The sequence below is a fragment of the Hydractinia symbiolongicarpus genome, chromosome 5 (assembly GCF_029227915.1).
Source record: "Hydractinia symbiolongicarpus strain clone_291-10 chromosome 5, HSymV2.1, whole genome shotgun sequence".
Classification (NCBI taxonomy): domain Eukaryota; kingdom Metazoa; phylum Cnidaria; class Hydrozoa; order Anthoathecata; family Hydractiniidae; genus Hydractinia; species Hydractinia symbiolongicarpus.
In genome coordinates, this window is record NC_079879.1 from 8,531,467 (window position 1) to 8,549,243 (window position 17,777).

General features: G+C 31.9%; 2 protein-coding genes across 3 annotated transcripts; one reads left to right on the forward strand and one right to left on the reverse strand.

Moving 5' to 3' along the window:
- Positions 1–164: 164 nt before the first annotated feature.
- LOC130644590 (uncharacterized) lies at positions 165–3,649 on the reverse strand. Of its 2 annotated transcripts, XM_057450253.1 has the most exons (4): positions 3,583–3,649; positions 2,600–3,258; positions 1,797–1,838; positions 165–358 (listed from the first exon to the last, which is right to left on the reverse strand). In XM_057450253.1, exons 2-4 carry the CDS (start codon positions 3,128–3,130, stop codon positions 179–181), a joined length of 753 nt encoding a protein of 250 aa, XP_057306236.1. In that variant the 5' UTR covers positions 3,131–3,258; positions 3,583–3,649; the 3' UTR covers positions 165–178. The 2 variants fall into 2 exon arrangements, with proteins under 2 accessions (XP_057306236.1, XP_057306234.1); XM_057450251.1 differs by lacking the exon at positions 3,583–3,649 and having other exon boundaries at positions 2,600–3,576.
- A 4,159-nt stretch (positions 3,650–7,808) lies between these two features.
- Positions 7,809–17,217, forward strand: LOC130646264 (lysophosphatidic acid receptor 6-like). Its single transcript, XM_057452439.1, has 2 exons — positions 7,809–8,117; positions 15,839–17,217. Exon 2 carries the CDS (start codon positions 15,863–15,865, stop codon positions 17,087–17,089), a length of 1,227 nt encoding a protein of 408 aa, XP_057308422.1. The 5' UTR covers positions 7,809–8,117; positions 15,839–15,862; the 3' UTR covers positions 17,090–17,217.
- The last annotated feature ends 560 nt before the right edge of the window (positions 17,218–17,777 follow it).

The window sequence follows — 17,777 nt, forward strand, 5'->3', positions numbered from 1 at the left end:
GGAAAATGGCGTAAAAACCTGCCATTATAGTGAATACCAAATAAACCATTCTCGTTCCCAGAGCTCTTTGAGATTAAAACATCGAGATTTAACTTAAAGAGCTTTGGGGACGAGAATGCGAATAAACGAATCGGCTAGGAAAGGATTTAGAAGAAAAAATCGTAGAGAGGTACATTCGTTATAGCTTACTTGTTGTGTTATATATTACAATGTTATGGTTGTTTTCTTCCAAGTTAGGCTTGTATATGACAGATATATTTTTGCTTCTCTCGTTCTGTTTCTTGCTGGAACGTCGCCTGAATCTTCTATTTTCCAATATTTTTTTTTGCCGTTGATACCGAAAAGGTTTTCGAAAGTTCTAAACAAAAATTTAGGTTTTATTTATTTTGATTATATATTTTATAGACTATTTTAGATGGCATATACAACACACTATGACTGTGAAAATACGCGTTGCCTTATCGGGGAAAAATATCGGGGAAATGTGACTAAATTTGAGGGTCAGTGACTAACTGTTCCTCTATTTTCTCGGACTGACTTAAATTCGACTGTTAATCATCCAAAAACCATACTACTGGCCTATTTTAATTGAAATGTACCAATTTCGTTCCTTCTAAAGTCAATTGACTACTTTTTATATGCCAATAAATTTTGATGACTACAAGAGAGGGAATATCACAAAAATGAATATACATAATAATATTGTTTTTTGTCTGCTCCCCGATAACGTATCTAATGAGCTTTTAAATTTCCCTGAAGCAATTGCCCAGTTGACAGTTGCCATGGTTAGGTTGTCATGCTCTATTGTTGTCTGTAGCAAACTCCTCCGTAGGACTCCGTACGATGCAAGAAACTAAATATGTTGTTAAAAGTTCAGATTCGTAAAACATTTGAAAAAATAAGAACTTGTAATATACTTATACCAAAACTATTAAATGCTTTAAAAACGTGAAATAAAGTCAAAACAAATATGGCTACTGTTAGAAAATGGGAAAATGTTAAACTGACAATAAACTGTTGAACAAAAGAAATTATGTTCGCTTTCTCTGTGTGCTTTAATCAGTAGTACTTCTCTCTTAGATTTTTACTTCGTTTAAAACACTCGACGTTCTACCCACAACCTCAAAATGGTTCTTTTCAAATCGAACGACAACTTTGTTTTGGAGGGTTTACTCTGAATTATAAATGCACATTGAAAATATAATAATATTTTCTCCGTCGCAGCTTGGAGGAAAGAATACGTATTCTTTCCTCCAAGGTCGCAGATGGTCCCGTCCTTGTTTCGCAAGGTCACTACTTACGACACACTTGGAAGTATATTTGTAAATTTATGTATAGTTGGCAATCCAGTTTGTTTATATTTTTCATGAGGATGGATGTAAGAAACTAAATACGTTATTAAAAATGGGATGCGTGAAACGTGGGAATTAATAACTTATTGTATTACTCATAACATGAGTTTTTATATGTTTCCTGGAAGGAAAGAAGATTTAGTGATATTATTTCAGCTCTATAGCTTTAAACGGAGATCTTAACAGAGCTAAAAGAATATCATCAAATATATCAATAAAAAGAAAAAAATTAATTCATTCATAAGAAGGTCTGTTTCTAAACATTTCATTGGAAGGGAGGCACTTAATCATACGATGTTATTAAATCAACCCGATTTGTACAACAGGCTCCCTCTTTTATGTACCAGGACGTTAACAACCTCGTCCCCGGGTGATATTCTTTTCCGCAGATGCGGTTGAGGAAGTTAAGAGTGTCATAGTAGGTTATTTTTAAAAAAGTTATACCTTGTCATGTAGCAATGTCACCAATGTCAAAAGATGTACCGCCTATGAAGAAAAAAATTGAATAACATTAAAGCAACTTTAACTCGTTGATGACGTTATCAGTAACGTCATGACGTAAATTTATATTACAAACGCCGACAGAACGCGTTTTCTCATCCGCTGGAATCAAACGCGTTTACTTGTAAGGAATTGTTATTATTAGCATAATTCTTCGTATTTCTTTATTGTAAACTCTGGTGTAGTGAATTTATAAGGCTATAAAATTGCTTTCGGTAGAGATATGAACATGTCTGTTTGTATAAATGAACAAAAAAAAAGCCGATTGAGCTAATTCTGTTATACGCTTATTTGTTATACAAAGTAAAGAAGAATTTTTCTCCTGCAAACTAAAACCTGCCTGGAACGTTCACTTCAAATAATGACCAGCCTTTCTATCTAACCTAACCCGTAATTTTATCTTAAATACTGGTTATGAATACATAAACAATTGTACCTAACAATGAACCTATTGCTGATTTTCAATTTTTAGGCAAACAACGTAAACGCATGTAAGCTTTCTACACTTTAAACGCGCTTCAAACTATATAATTTAGTCAGAACTTTTGTAATTTGGTTTGTCAAATCCATTTTCAATACCATGGACAAGAATTCATATTTCATGGCTAAAAACGCATGATCGTGCAACCCTTACCATGCACTATTCATATTTTGTCCAAAGAACTAGCCATTATAAGAGTTCCTACATTATTATCAGTTATTTCGCTTGCTTTTTATATAGAGGGGAAAAGCTCTGAAAGACATACCATTATGGTTTGGGCGGTGATGTACGCATACAAGTTGGGAAGAAAAACTTCGTCTCTTGCTACGGTTATGACATCAAGTACAATTGTTATTAACAGAAGCACTTGAAAGATACTACCATTACGGAGCGCATTTGTTTGCAAGACTCGGTTCAAAATTTCTTGCCCTGTAAAATTCAATCTCGCTAAAACAACTATACGTTTTTTAAAAGTATAACCAATAAGACTGAGCTTTCCAAGTATAACCATAATTTCAAACGAAACTAGTATCCATTTTGATTGCGTGTGATACACCGTGTTTAGTCTAAGCTCTTTATCATTGGTATAATACCCTATCAATGTGCATGTGACTGTGAACAATACTGGGATAACATAACAAGCGATAGATATAACGCGAGTTTTAAACGTATTAGTGTCGGACATGTTCATATGGTATCTTGCCAAAGAAACCGTATTCAAGGACCACGCAAAACACCAACAATAAAAAGAAGTTGAAAAATAGAGAATAAAAATCATGAGAATGAACGTAGTCATGCTTTCAATTTTAAATTCTTGTTGCCTGGATACGTACACTGTGAGAAGTAGCTGCCATATTAGAAAAACAAGGCAGAGATTGGAAATTATCCATGCTCGTGTTTTTCGCAAAGGAAATCGTCTTTGTTCTAAAATCAAATTCAACTGCTTTAAGTTTAGTAAATAAACGAATAAAGTCAAAAGTAAGCACAACATCGAGATAGAATAACATAAATAGATTGCCAACTTTTGGTCATTGGTGTAATGACCAGTGACAAATATGATCGACATGATAGCTGCTTTTAAACATAAAACTTTATTTCGCCAATCTAGCTATTTACTTTAACATGTACTTTTTATCATTGTTCTTCTCCTGGCTCGCCATTTTATTCAATGACAAATTTGCAAACACACAATTAAAGAAGAACATATCACATAATTAACCCTCTATTGCTATCATTAAAATTAATTACTTTGTTTAACAAGGAGAAGCCATTTTTAATGGACGTCGTTATTAATATGTGTTTTGATAAACCAGCTTCAACCCAGTGTGCTGTTTTTAAGATCTGATTCACACAGTATTTCCGCTTTACTCATGTCAACCCCTATTTTATGACGATAGGTCGCTATGAGATCATATCTTAGTGACGTGAGAAACAGATAGATGGCTGTGTTTAAATTTAAAAAGTATGGCATTAATTAATTATTGTTGCGTAATTTATCTTAGTAACAAATTCATAATAATTAATCACTAAAAATTTTTAATATTCTAAAAATACACAAGAGAAGATATTGAGGAAGTGTAATCCCTTTTGTAAATAAAGGATTACTTTGTATGACATTTTTATCCATTTTATTACTTTAGCTATATTTCTATTGGACCCTGTTACGACTATATATATGACTATATTTCTATTCTAATTAATGAGATGGGGGTGGTGATGGGGATTGCATGCATATTGAGCTCCCACCTACAACACTTTTCCCAACAGGTGACCATTATAATTTTAGTGTAGAAAGTTTAGAATAAATAATCGCAATCTTTAAATTAAAGGAAAAAGTCAAAAAAGTCGAAAATTGTTTTTTAAAAAAAACAAGAAGCCCTGGGGGCTCTAAGAATTTCCGCGCGCTACAAAAATATTTGATGAAAACCTGCTAATTCGTTGTGTTATTGTGCCAAACATTCGAAGAGGTTTGGTGCATAAACCTCTGAAAATAAAGCACACCAGTGACATTATATCTTACAACAAACGCAAACAAAACGAAACGTGTCATTAAACTCACATTTTAAAAGAAATTGCTAACAAAAAATACAGCCTATCATTCATGGTTGAAAGTCTTGCGATTGAAACGTTTATGGTCTTAAACGGCATTAGTTGACAAAAAATCAAAATTTTGATGTGACCATCATTTTCAGCATACTTTTTTTTTATTAACTGTGTCAATTTTTGTCGAAAATAAAGCAGTTTTAATTTTTGGATAAATTTTGGCCTAAAATGACATTTAGGTTACAAAAAATCAAACTTTTGTACCATCATCATTTTCAGCATACTTTATTTGTTAACTGTGCCAGATTTAGCCGAAAATGAAGTAGTTTTAATTTTTGGACCAATTTTGGCCTAAAATGACATTTAAGGTGGCAAAAAACCAAAATTTTGATGTCACCATCATGTTAGCATACTTTATTTGTTAACTGTGCCAAATTTTGTTGAAAATAAAGTAGTTCTAATTTTTGGACCAATTTTGGCCTAAAATGACATTTAGGTGACAAAAATCAAAATTATTATGTCACCATTATGTTCAGCATACTTTTTTTGTTAACTGTGCCAAATTTTGTCGAAAACAAATACCAATTTTGGCCTGAAACGTCAATACGAGACTTTCCAGTAGTTAAGGAGCTTGGGTACGAAGTTTACATTTGTGACTGAGCAACGTGAAATCCCAGGGTCGATTTTTTCTCAAAAAATGCTCCGAAAGAAAAAACGACGGTTTTAAAGAATTTCCTACGCCTTCGGGCGCGGAAATTCAATAAAACATTTTCAGACGAGGTAAGACACTCTTGTTGCAGTCACGAACATAAAAACCAGTATGAATCCAAACATGCTTGTTTTATAGTATAGTATAGTATAGTATAGTATAGTATAGTATAGTATAGTATAGTATAGTATAGTATAGTATAGTATAGTATAGTATAGTATAGTATAGTATAGTATAGTATAGTATAGTATAGTATAGTATAGTATAGTATAGTATAGTATAGTATAGTATAGTATAGTATAGTATAGTATAGTATAGTATAGTATAGTATAGTATAGTATAGTATAGTATAGTATAGTATAGTATAGTATAGTATAGTATAGTACATAGTTTTTTACTGACTATCCAATATTTTTGCTGATTAAATATTTTTTACCATTTGGCGTATAAAATCGTTAAATAATAATATGGGACTAAATGTAGATGCATAATTGACGTCCATGACATTGATGTATACAACAAATTAAATGATTTATGCATGAAGACGATGAATATATGAACAAAACAACTTTGAAGAATGTATATAAAGAATTTAAAACTGGCTATAGTAAAAAGACTTTTTGAAACTGGTTATAATACTCATATATGAGATTCAATATATGAGATTGGATGAACATATATAAATCTGAACATATATAAATCTTAATTCGAACATATGTAAAATTAAATATGAACATATATATATGAGACTAAATATGAACATATATATATATATGGGACGAAAATATGATTTAATTTTGTGGGGCAAATAACGTCTTTTTTTGCTCTTTTCGGGGTTTTTCTCAAAGAGCTCTGTGGTCGAGAATGGTTACTATGGTGGTTGAAGAAAGTTTCTTACTTAAAATTTTCACATTTTTACAACTAATAAAAGTTTCTTAATCTTTTGGAAGGCGACTTGTCAGTTTGTTATAAGGTACAACTTCTCATGAAACGTGTAACTAAGTGAGAAAAGAAACTAGCATAAACGAAAATGAAAAATTTACATCCTGACTTATTTTTAATTCGGCCTGATTTTAAAAGTTTAAATCGATGCTTGACGGCCAGCATAAGAATGAGATTGATATCTTAGCCGGTTGTCTAGCCGAGCGGTGTTGTACTTGCACGTCACCCCTAGATCAAATGAGAGCATTAAATATACTAGAAAACCCTTCGCATGAGCCTCGAAAATAACAATACCATTAGGAACTGAAGAGGTTATCTTGAGTAGATAGTAGTGATAATATATCAATAAAATTATTAATATATATTAACATTGAGCTAGTCACACGAGTTTTAAGAAAAATTAGCTATTTATTGATCAGTTGATACTTTAAAATTTTTTAAACAAACTAAGCGAACGACTAGCTTTGCACACCAGTGATGTATATATATATATATATATATATTTTCTGTGTTATACTATAAATATATGCATTTAGTAATTTCTTATATATATATTTAGTGAACTTAAATATGCATTCAGTGATATAGTATGTATATTTAGTGAATTTATATTTGTATTCAATGAAATCATATATATATATATATTAAGTATTTTATATATATTTAGTGATATCATATAAATGTTCAGGGACATATTATATTCATTCAATGACGGTCTGCCTTTTATCAGTAAATTACAAGATGACTGATGAAACTGAAGACAACAGCAGAAGATTTCAAAAACCTCACGAACTAGCTATTTACTTTATGGTTCGAAAAATGGTTTCTTTAGTTTAGCTTGCAGCTGTTGAAAGTATAGTAACAACCCCAGAAACAGTAAATTTTCATGACATTCTACTAAATGGTTCAGTAAAAAATTTTCAAAGAAAAACATTTCAACAAAACATGACGGTGTAGAAGAAAACAAACTGTGAAGTCCATAAAATTTCGACGTAAGTAGCTATAAAACTTATTCACACATACTGGTACAAATTTTAATTCTGTACTTGATAAAATTCTCCCTATGTTTAAAGACTAGTTAAAGCCAGTACAGCATTCTCAACGCAACTCTAGCTGGCCAGTCAACATTATTTCTCGATAAACCTTCCCCTTCAAATAAGTCCTCAAATAAGTTCCTCCGCAAAATAAATAAAATGAAGCTTATTCGCAAATCTACTACAATAAATTAGGAGTCGGATGGACTATAGCAAATTATATAATTTCCCTAATGTATAGCTACCAGAATTTTATCTAGACATATTTTTTAAAAATTTGGAAGTGGTCCAAAGAAAAGGAATCAAAAACATTCTGTTTGAAGGATAAAATTTGCGAACTGGTTGATTATGTCGCCATGCAAAGTTAAACGTAGACCATTAAAAAGCGTGACTGTGTCTTATTATGAAGGTTAAAACCAAATACACAGGAAAAGAAAGTTTCGAAAGTTTCAACATCATTTTCCGTGTTTTTGGTTGTTATTGAAATTGGGTAGTTTTTTAATTGTACTATCTTCTTTTTATAAGGATTTTAAACCTAAAACAATATTTTTTTCAATAGTATTCATTTTGTTATTCTTTTCAATAATACTTTATATATATTCATAATATGTTTTTTCTGTTCACCTAACAATGAATCATATAATACACAAAATAGATTTAGTTTTATTTACCATTACCTGACTGACACGAATAAATGGATTTAAGAATTCCTGGTGATAATTTGTTTGATCTACAGCTCATTTCAATGGAGCTTTGTATGGCGCCACATTAATTGGTTTGGAAAGCCATTTTTAAAACGGCATCACAATGACGCAAGCAGATACAAAAGGATTTTCATCTCGCACAAAAATATAAACGTGAAATTATCTAGAACCATATTTTCGTTTTAACATACAAACGATGAATTAGACTTCTTTCGTGAACATACAAAGGTTTCAAAATAAAGAGCATCTTGTTTCAGCTTGTAACTTCTGGGTAAGATGTTCAACTGACTTAATTTAAAGTCGCAATGTAAATCTCGAACATGCAGACAAAATTACAAATCGAGCTGTGAGGTATGTGCTCTTTGATGGACTGTGGTGTTTACGTTGCTATGGTACCATTTTAATAATGGCGTCAGCAGATTAGTTAGCATGGCGCGACACTAACCACTGTACCTTTACTTATACTGTGAGAAAGCCCTATCTGAAAAATAATGAGATTCTTTTATTAGCCTTTTAAAGTAAAATCTTCACTTCATACACAGTATTTGTTGTAATTATGGTTTATCTATTATTTACACTTATTTAGAGTGTAATCTCGATAAGTCAATTTTAAAGATTCGAATATGCGTCATTTACAGACCTGATTTTTTAGATAATATAGATACTGATTACTGTTTTTCACATTCTTGTCGAATAGAAATAGTCATCTGTATTAGATTATTAAGATAATATTGTTAATTTCTTTGGTGTCTCTAACTACTGTTAGAATTTGCCGAATATTTTCCCGTATTTTTACTAATAAAAACCTTAATAATTCAGTTGAAAATAGATTTGCTTGACCCTCTGTTCTATATCGTCACCGTCACGTCAAAATGTAAGAAATTAATTTTTCGTCTTTAATAATTACAGGAACGCCTTTACTATGTTAAATTGACTGAAAAAAAATGGAAAGAAAAAAGAAGAAAGGATGAAGGACTTATAGATAATAATTTTTAAAAGCTCAATATATCTGCTTGTTAATTTTTTGTGTTAAAATTTTAATCTTATGTTCTTACAGATGTAAAGTTTATTGAAAAGTTCCGTTTGGTAATTAGAAAACATGAATATTTTACTTCGGAAAACAAACGTTACAACAAGAACAAAAAGACAAGAGCTGTTCATCTTTTATCTAATAACGTAACACAAAGCTTTAAAATTTTCATAAATTACTATGAAGCCGTCAAATAAAGGGGTTTATGTTTTAGTTTCGAAACAATTAATCAAATGCGACTGCATTCTAGGCCCATTTATCGTGGCGTACCAAGCGAAACTCATATAAAAAATAAATATAATAAGAAATTCGTTGAAACCGAGTTTGTTAAATAGAGGTATTTTATGAGAGCTTCGTTGAGAATCAAGGGACCGAGACATTATGTTCGATATAGTGAGGAATTTGCTAAAAACCATGTTCGGTAAAACGAGAGTCAACTGTAGCACTACTACAAACGTATAAGGTTCATTTGTCATTGTTTACGGCGGACTTAGAGAGTGTATTTAGTTATATCGAATCAGTGCTCAATTTTGCCGTTGTCAGCACGCGGTAATTATCCGATACCTTAGAGCGCATTGCTGCATAAAGTAAACACATCTGATAATTCTGGCGGCATGTGGGTTTTCTGTTACAGGACAGGTATCCGCCGGGGTAACTCCAATAATCCTTTTTTAATCGATATTAATATTTAACCATTGCATGACATAAATGGCTAAAATATTCAGTTAAAATATCCATTTACTTCAGTAGTTTAAAAAATGAATGAAATCCGTGACAAGGCTATAAAGGCGGAGAAAAAGCCTAATGAGTTAAAATTTTTAGACTTCTCTAGCTAACTGCTATCTGTTACAGCTTTATTGGAAACACATGTTGTGCAATAAAACAACACAGGATGTAGAATATTTTTTTTATCTCTACAACGGTTGCACGAAAAATAAAGTCCCATTTATCCGTGGTACGCCCCTCTCACTTGCGTGTTGCGCCTAACTGTATCCCGCTGAATTTGGAAAACAACACCACTAGATAACAATGATAACAGTCTAGTACATTCAAAAGGTTTGTTATTGTTCCCGCCTTTTTAATGAAATTAACAACGAGACGTTTCACATTGAACGAAAGAATAAATTTCGAAATGTGTTGCTTGTTTCGTCGGAAGGTTTTCTTTTTGAATTTGTGTTATGTGTTATAGCGTTTGTAGGCAGTTTTAAAATTTAGTTAACTTTTGAGGAATTAATTTTCGCAAAAACTAATTTTCGTGAAGCTGGAAATTGTTAATATTTCGCGCATTTCGCATTAAAAGAATTAATTGACATATTGTTAATCAGTTTATACCGTTTGTTAAGGTAGGATGCAGAAGACATTAAATAAAGACTGCTGCAGTTGAAATCCAATTTAAAAAAGAAACACAAAAAAATCTAAATTTCGCAGAAATTAATTTCAAATAGTTTTTCAATAATTTTTTGTTTATTTATGGTTATTTCGGTGAGTGAATTTTTAAGAGTTACAATAATTTTATAATTTGTACTGTGCAAACGGTTTCTAAAATCTTTACACTGAAGATTTGCGGCACGGAATTAGTTTGGAATGGTAGTTAACTTCTATATTTATGACATCATGGTTAAGCCTCGAAGACTCTTAAAGGACATTTTTTTCTAGTTCTGAATATACCTATAGATAATTATGATGTTTAAAAAAAATCAATATCTTATCCAGCAAAACGCATAACCCAACCTAATCATTCTAATGGTGATTTCAATTTCTTAAAATAAATTTCTCCCCTATTTCAAATTTCGTGATTTGGTTATATTAAATTCTGCAAAATTTCTAGTAATTATCAAAACTTTTGTTAATAGAGGAATAAAATCATACTTTCTGATAAAAGATTGAGTGGGAATAGAAAACTGTGGGATCGTTTTAGGGCTCATGGAGTAGTTCTCATCTTGAAGAAAAGTTTTAGTGATGTAATATTTACGTCATAAATATTACATCAGTAATAGTTGTTGATGCTAGCGGTAGATGTGCTAGAGGTATGCAATTTCAATTATGTTTTTTCCACATTTAAGATCCACTCAGTGTATTGTTGGTTCTCACTGCTTTTCTTTAACTTTTTCTTTGGTTTATTTTTTGTCAGATTGTAAACATTGTTTTTCAATTTATGTCAATCGTAACATGTTCTCTAGGATACGGAGATTGGAAAAAGATAAATGCTCAGCACAAATTTCAACAATTTTAACCGTGATCAACAGAAATTCGGAAAGCAGCCGTCCTCTTCCCGCTGTCGCCTACGTTGCTGCGGGCCTGACGTAAATTTTACTTTCTTAAAAAACGGCGGGACGACTTTTTATGAAGCCTTCATGTTTGAAGGTATTTTTGTCTGTCAGTTGGGTTTATTATCTTTCTCTCTTATTAACATCTTGTTGTAAGAACTGGTGTTGAAATTTATTTCTTCAATGCTTTCTGTCAACATTGGTCAGAAATTGCCCGGGTGTCAGCCCATTCGCTCCGATTTAACTAAAAAAAATTCCACTTACATGCCGGCGTTTAGTGCCCTAATGGAATCATCACATTTTATGTATTCCAGAAGAATATGTTGCGGAAGCGAAAACTGTGGCAGAATGATTGTGTTTGAGATAATTTGTAATAAGTGCGTTGATACGCAACAAAAATTAGTGCAATTTGCATAATTTTACAACTTTGGTTGGAGTTCAGCTTTTGCACAGTTGTTTCTTAAGATGGCATTCTTTGTTCAACTAGTACACACCATGAAACCTGTCTATCTTAATCCTCTCTATTTCTCTTTAGAAAATTTTGGAAAAAGCTACTTATCGTTTTTAATTCTGTTGACAAAACATTTTCGAATATGTGGTTGTCCTTGTAAAACATTTTTAATTATGTTGTTTTCGCAGTCAAACAATTTTAAATACGTGGTTGTCCTTGTAAAACATTTTTAATTATGTTGTTTTCGCAGTCAAACAATTTGCGTGGTTGTCCTTGTAAAACATTTTTAATTATGCTGTTTTCGCAGTCAAACAATTTGCGTGATTGTCCTTGTAAAACATTTTCAATTCTGTTGTTTTCAATGTCAAATAAATTTGGATTCGTTCTTTGTCGTTGTGAAACATTTCTAATTATGTTGTTTACGAAGTCAAACAGTTTTGGGATGTGTGATTTGTCGTAATTTTCGTCCACACTGCTCACTTCATCGCTGTAACATCAGAAATAATAGTTTAAACAAAGTCATATGTGCGTCGTGCCTGAATATATAAAAGCGAAAAAACAGTTTTGTGGCTCTCAGCTTTACTTTGAAAAATTCAAAAATATCACCATATGCCATTATAAGGAAAGAAAACTTTCGTTGTTAGCTTTATCCATAAAAAACTTTAGAATAAATAACTGAAGGTTTTATTGTAAACAGCACAAATGATTTAGGATTTTTGATCAGTTTATTTTTTTCGTTCCTTTTGTGATGCATTTTCGAAATTAGTTTGGTCTTTTTGTGAGCAAATTATCTGGTAAATCTTTTTTTCAACTTTTTGACTTGTCAACAGGTGAATTTTTCCACGAAGTTTACAGCTGGTCCATATATAATAATACACTACTTTTTGTGTGTGTTTATGTGTGGTTTTTCAAATGCGATTATCTCACGTTAGGAAATCCCTTATAATTATATTCTTTGTTTACATTTTGATTGGCTTAAAATAAAATTACATAATGTTGTAGTTCGAACATACTTTGTGGGTTGTGGCTAATTTTTACTTTTAGCTCTGTTAAAAGAAGTGCACGATTTTCTAGGGCTTATATCTTGTATACAAAAAACAATACCTACGTTACATTGAAAAAACAACACCTACGTTACATTGAATGCGATTTATTGTCTACTTTGTCTATAAACTTTTTTATTCCGACGTTTCAATTTTTTTTATAAAACACGGATCGAATACGAGTTAGGTACGCAATTACAAGCTTTTGGGACGAACTTCGGTTTGGGATTTCTGTGTGACGGATTTTGAGACTAGTTCATGTAGATTACACCTAGGTGGATAGAAATAAAGATTGTACAGATTATTAATTGATTCACTTTGTGAGTCTTTTAACACTTTGTCTTTAGCTATACATTTTAATAATAAGAAGCTTAACTTCAACCAAGACGATATTTTTGCATTTTAGTGGTAAATTTTTTCTGTTAACTGCTTTATGTTATTTTATGGTTTGTTCTTGATGCAATTTTTATATGAGCCAAGAAGCCATTCCACATTAATGAAAAGTAAAAAAAAAAAGATCGTAACGAAAGAATATTGCAGGTTGAGATAGATACTTTCACACTACTTGTCATGTCAGCTTTTGAGGTGGGATGGACCGTAATTGTCAAAAGTTTCATTCTCACCTTGTGGATAAGACGTAAGCTTTGTCTTGCGCTCATCAATTCTATATGTATGTGCATTTGTGGTGGTTGTTCGGTTTTCTAATCTTGTTGCATTGTTATCAGTGGACCTTAAAGGAGAGGCGAACAATAAACTTTTTTGTGGCAGCCACATAATAAATTTTAGGCGAGGTAGCAAAAATTAAGGAACGTCTAAATCCCAAAACCTAATAACATAAATAACTACTATAACGACACACAAATAACTATGTTTCATAAATAAATATCCATATTCCTTTCTAGCAACATTTTTAAAAAGTTTTTATGGTTGTGTGGGAAAAAACAAGCAAGTTTGAGATGTATGTACCAATAAACATTAAAAATAAGACCTTTTAACTCAAGATAAGCAAGAATATTTTACATACAATCGTAGTGCCAGCATTTTATAATCTTCGTTAATACTTCTTGGAACTTTATAAACATCTTTCACAGCCAATAATAATATTCTTTTCGTAATTTTTTCTTTTTCACAACATACATACTACTTCGAACGATAAAGTTTGTTGTGATGAGATGGTGCCAAATTTGATGAATACACAGACCGGAAACTTTCAACAACAAATCGAACGTGCAATATGGCGGTTTCAACATTGTTTACATATCTTTATTTTCTTTATCTTTACTGATGAATTAGTTTACTAAGTTCAGTAATAAAAATATTTTCGTCGTGTTTTTCAACTAATAGCATTTTTGCTATTTTGATCTTAAACTTCTGTATTATTTTTAATAAAATAGTCTGATTGATCATCGGAGCGTGGCCATCACAGAGAAAGATCATATATTGTTTCTCTGAATATAACCACCAGTTTGGCAAATGTGTAAAAATACTAAACAATAAAATGATCCAGCATTCGAGGATAAAAGTAAAAGCTGGTATTTTGTAACTTCTATGAACCGATGTTCTAGGGTATAATGTGCGTGTAATAATGTGTTGTTGTGCTGTAAAGTTTTAAACAAGCAGCTTTAATTTTTTACCCCTTTAACATAAAAAAGCAAAGCAAACAAAAGCAAAAAGCCTTTTTCACTTGATTCGATGCTAACTAAATATTACAAAACTAACAATTGTCAAGATGTTACGGGATTTTTCAGCCCAGCGGATCTGGTCTTTGAAATTATCTCTGGCATCATGAAATTTCAATCAGCAGCCGTGCCGCGGCTGTTCGCCCCTGCTTTAAGTTTAGCTAAAAAACATGTCACTGTGTTCACTGTGTTATGCAGTTTGATTACCTGAGATATCTTACTTATAATTGCTGAGAATGCTTTAAACGTTTTTGCGGTAGTGAACGTTTTACTTTAAGTTGTAACAGCGGTCTATTACCTACTTTAGAAGCAAGCTAAATAACTTACAAATTTGTAGCTGGTTATATTGTCAATATAGTTTAGTTGATGTGACTGTATTTGTAATTGTACTTTTCATATAAATGTTTACTTCGCTGAGTATTTTCAAAGAACTGAGAGCTACTCGTTCTTTTATGTAAGAGTAAACCATATAAAAACAGTTATTTATTAGTATAAAGTTTCGAATGAAAGAAAAACATTTTAAGCTGTATATGGCTTGATTTCTATAAAGCTTTGTGAAAGGAGTACAAAGTTTAGCTAAGTACATGCACAGTTTTTGAGCCAGACTGGCATAGCAGAATTTCAAAATAGGAGTAGTCAGATGAAATTAGGATGACAGTAGAGAAGAAAACAGATGGCAGCAAAGCTCCATATAGAATAAAGTTTTATCTTCAGTCATGAACATTTAGTTGCATCAAATTTTAGGTACTTTATGCATGTTATGGTGTCAAAAAGAAACCTTAAATAGCGATAGTTAAATCGTTGTTAATGTATCAGTTTTATCTATTAAAATTGTATCATATCTTGACAGTGATGTGATAGAGAGATATCGCTGTAAATGACGGTAGGTAACGCTGTTACACAACATATCATGTTAATAGCTAGCTACATCAAAGGTGCGGTCCACAAATACTAACGTGGGCAATCTTTCGTATTTGTCCCCTTGCCGATTTGTAGCCGGGTGAATGCATTAAAAAAAACGCTATCTATCGTATGACAAAGCAGTTTTGGTTAATATAGTTTCTACGATTTTTCCGGGTTATTTTAATCTGGCAATTTGCATCCATGAAAACAACCTATATCGTGGAAAGTTTAATAATAGACCGAAACTAAAACGCAATATGTTCGGAGTTAGCTCCGGACATATTGCGTTTTAGTTTCAGCTTGTTAAAACAGGACTCATTTTGCAACTATATTTTTGTTTTCTTTTATCGTCATTTCTTTCATTATCAAATATTTAATAGATAAGGCACCATATAATTTTTGTTTAGAAATACTTCTAACTTAATCATAGACTTTTAGTTATGACCACGCATCATTAATTCAAGATACTAATCTATCTTTACAAATCTCTGACTTAAATTAAAACTATTAAACAGATTAACTTGATCATTTCGAAGTAGCGTAGTACAAAAAGCTTGGAGAGTGGAATATGTTGACTACTTAGATAAAACATTTTGGATCGTTTTATTTAAAGTATTATAAATCATAGTGAGAAGACGAAACTTGAAATCAAGTCAAATATTGTAAACATATGTGATAAACAGAACTTATTTTCTTTAGGCATAAAAAAGAGGGAAACGCAAAATGCATGATTCTTTTGAATATCATTATAATTTTACATTCGAAGACTTTCAAGACAGCTGCTGCAACGATAGTGTTTTAAATGCATCTCAGATGACACTGGCCAACGCGACATACCAATGCTTCAATGAAACATTTTGTTTCAACTTGACCAGTGATTGTCGCTTTCTCAGTTGCAACGCGAACCAATTCATATATTTGCCATTAGAACCCCTTCTGGAACTTTACATGGCACAAGTCATGCTATCTTTCTTAGCGTTTACATTAAATTTGATTGAGATATTATACCTAATCTGTCAAAATCGCAAGAAGGTAGTATCTGAGTACTTATTAATAAGTTTGGCAGTAGCAGACACGTGTTTTGCCTTGTCTATATGCATCGTCTATATTTTGTTAATTGTTAACCCGAAGTGTGGAATTTCATATAAACATCTGTATTTTTTCGCGGACCAGATAATTCAATTTTCCATAAATGGTTCCTTACTTCACGTACTGTCAATGTCATTGGAGAGATTAATTGTTGTCATGTTTCCATTAAAGTCCAGAACTCTAGTAACAAAAAAGAACATAAAATACACTATAATAACTCTGTGGTTTCTCACATTTCTGTTGCAAGGCAGCGTCGCAACATATCAATACACCCATGCTTCAGTAAAGAAAGTAACAGAATACATTGGTAGTTCAGTCATGCTTGCTGTAGGCACTATGTTGTGTATTTTATATGCTTTTATTATAAGACGAGTGAGTAAACAAGCCCGGTTTGTTCGTAGAATTAGTACATGTCATCGTTATAGTAAAAAACAAGATCGCACAGAGACAGTTGCATTTATAACTGCTATCGTGGTCACTGCTGGTTTTGTATTGCTTACATTCCCGCTGGCTATTGGTAGGATAATGATGGTTGAAGACTCAAAAATAAGGATATCTTGTGAGTGCTTGATTATCTCCAACTCGCTTTTTAACCCAATGGTTTACTTTTGGAGAGGTCACTGGTTAAAAATACAACGACGAAAAAGCATAACCAATTCTAGAAAAACTACGACGGACGTTACCTTAGACGATTATGCTGCAGCGAAAAACAATCGCTCTAGTCCACTTTCGATAAGTCGTGAAAATATATTTTCTATATCACGACAGAAGGATAGTAATATGCTTGATCCACAAGTAATGGGTAGGTATCGCGCATACACAGATAAATGGGATGGACATTTAAAATATCGTTATGAATAATTATCATTCTATGTTCTACCATTGAGATCGCACTAAGAAGGTTTAAAAACTTTCTTGGTCACACGTATTTCTACCGTGTATCTCATGTATTTATTTATACTATTTTATTCAGGCTTTTAAAATAAACTAAAGACTAAAAAATACATTTTGGATCTTTACCACCCATCATGTCGTATAATCTCTTCATTTAAAGGAATTTGATTAAGTTTCTATACATCTTCCATGTTGTTTATATGAAAAAAATACACATACTCCTCTTAGTAACATTTTTAGCACGCCCGCACACCGAAATAATTCACGTCTGTGACCTGAAATTCGTAAATAATTGCGCATTTTAAGAAAGAAAGAAATAGCCTACGCAATTACTTGTGGTGGCGAACTTCGAAATTAGCTGTCTTGTCTCAACATATTTTTCTTGAAAATAATAATTCTGGAGCGTGCGTGACGTCACTAAAGTAAACTAAATTTTGTTGTTACAATAGTCGTCCCTGGGATAAACTAAAACAAATTATACTTTAATCATTTAAGGGACCATACAGTTAAACAAATAACATCAAGAGCAACTGTCTTTTCCAAACTTTTTAGATAGGATAATATCTCATAATTTAATCGAGATAATCGAGAATTTAATTAGTTCGTTGTCAGGTCAACCGTTGCCAAGAAAAATGGGAAATCACACTTAGATATT

Bases quoted from the DNA above. Each gene is read 5' to 3' on its own strand.
- LOC130644590 (XM_057450251.1), bottom strand. From the start codon at position 3,400: ATGTCGATCATATTTGTCACTGGTCATTACACCAATGACCAAAAGTTG. The intron at 1,839-2,599 runs GTATGTCTTTCA...TTTTCTTCATAG, and splicing joins TCACCGCCCAAACCATAATG to GCGGTACATCTTTTGACATT. The intron at 359-1,796 runs GTATAACTTTTT...ATTTTTGTTTAG, and splicing joins TGACATTGCTACATGACAAG to AACTTTCGAAAACCTTTTCG.
- LOC130646264 (XM_057452439.1), top strand. From the start codon at position 15,863: ATGCATGATTCTTTTGAATATCATTATAATTTTACATTCGAAGACTTT.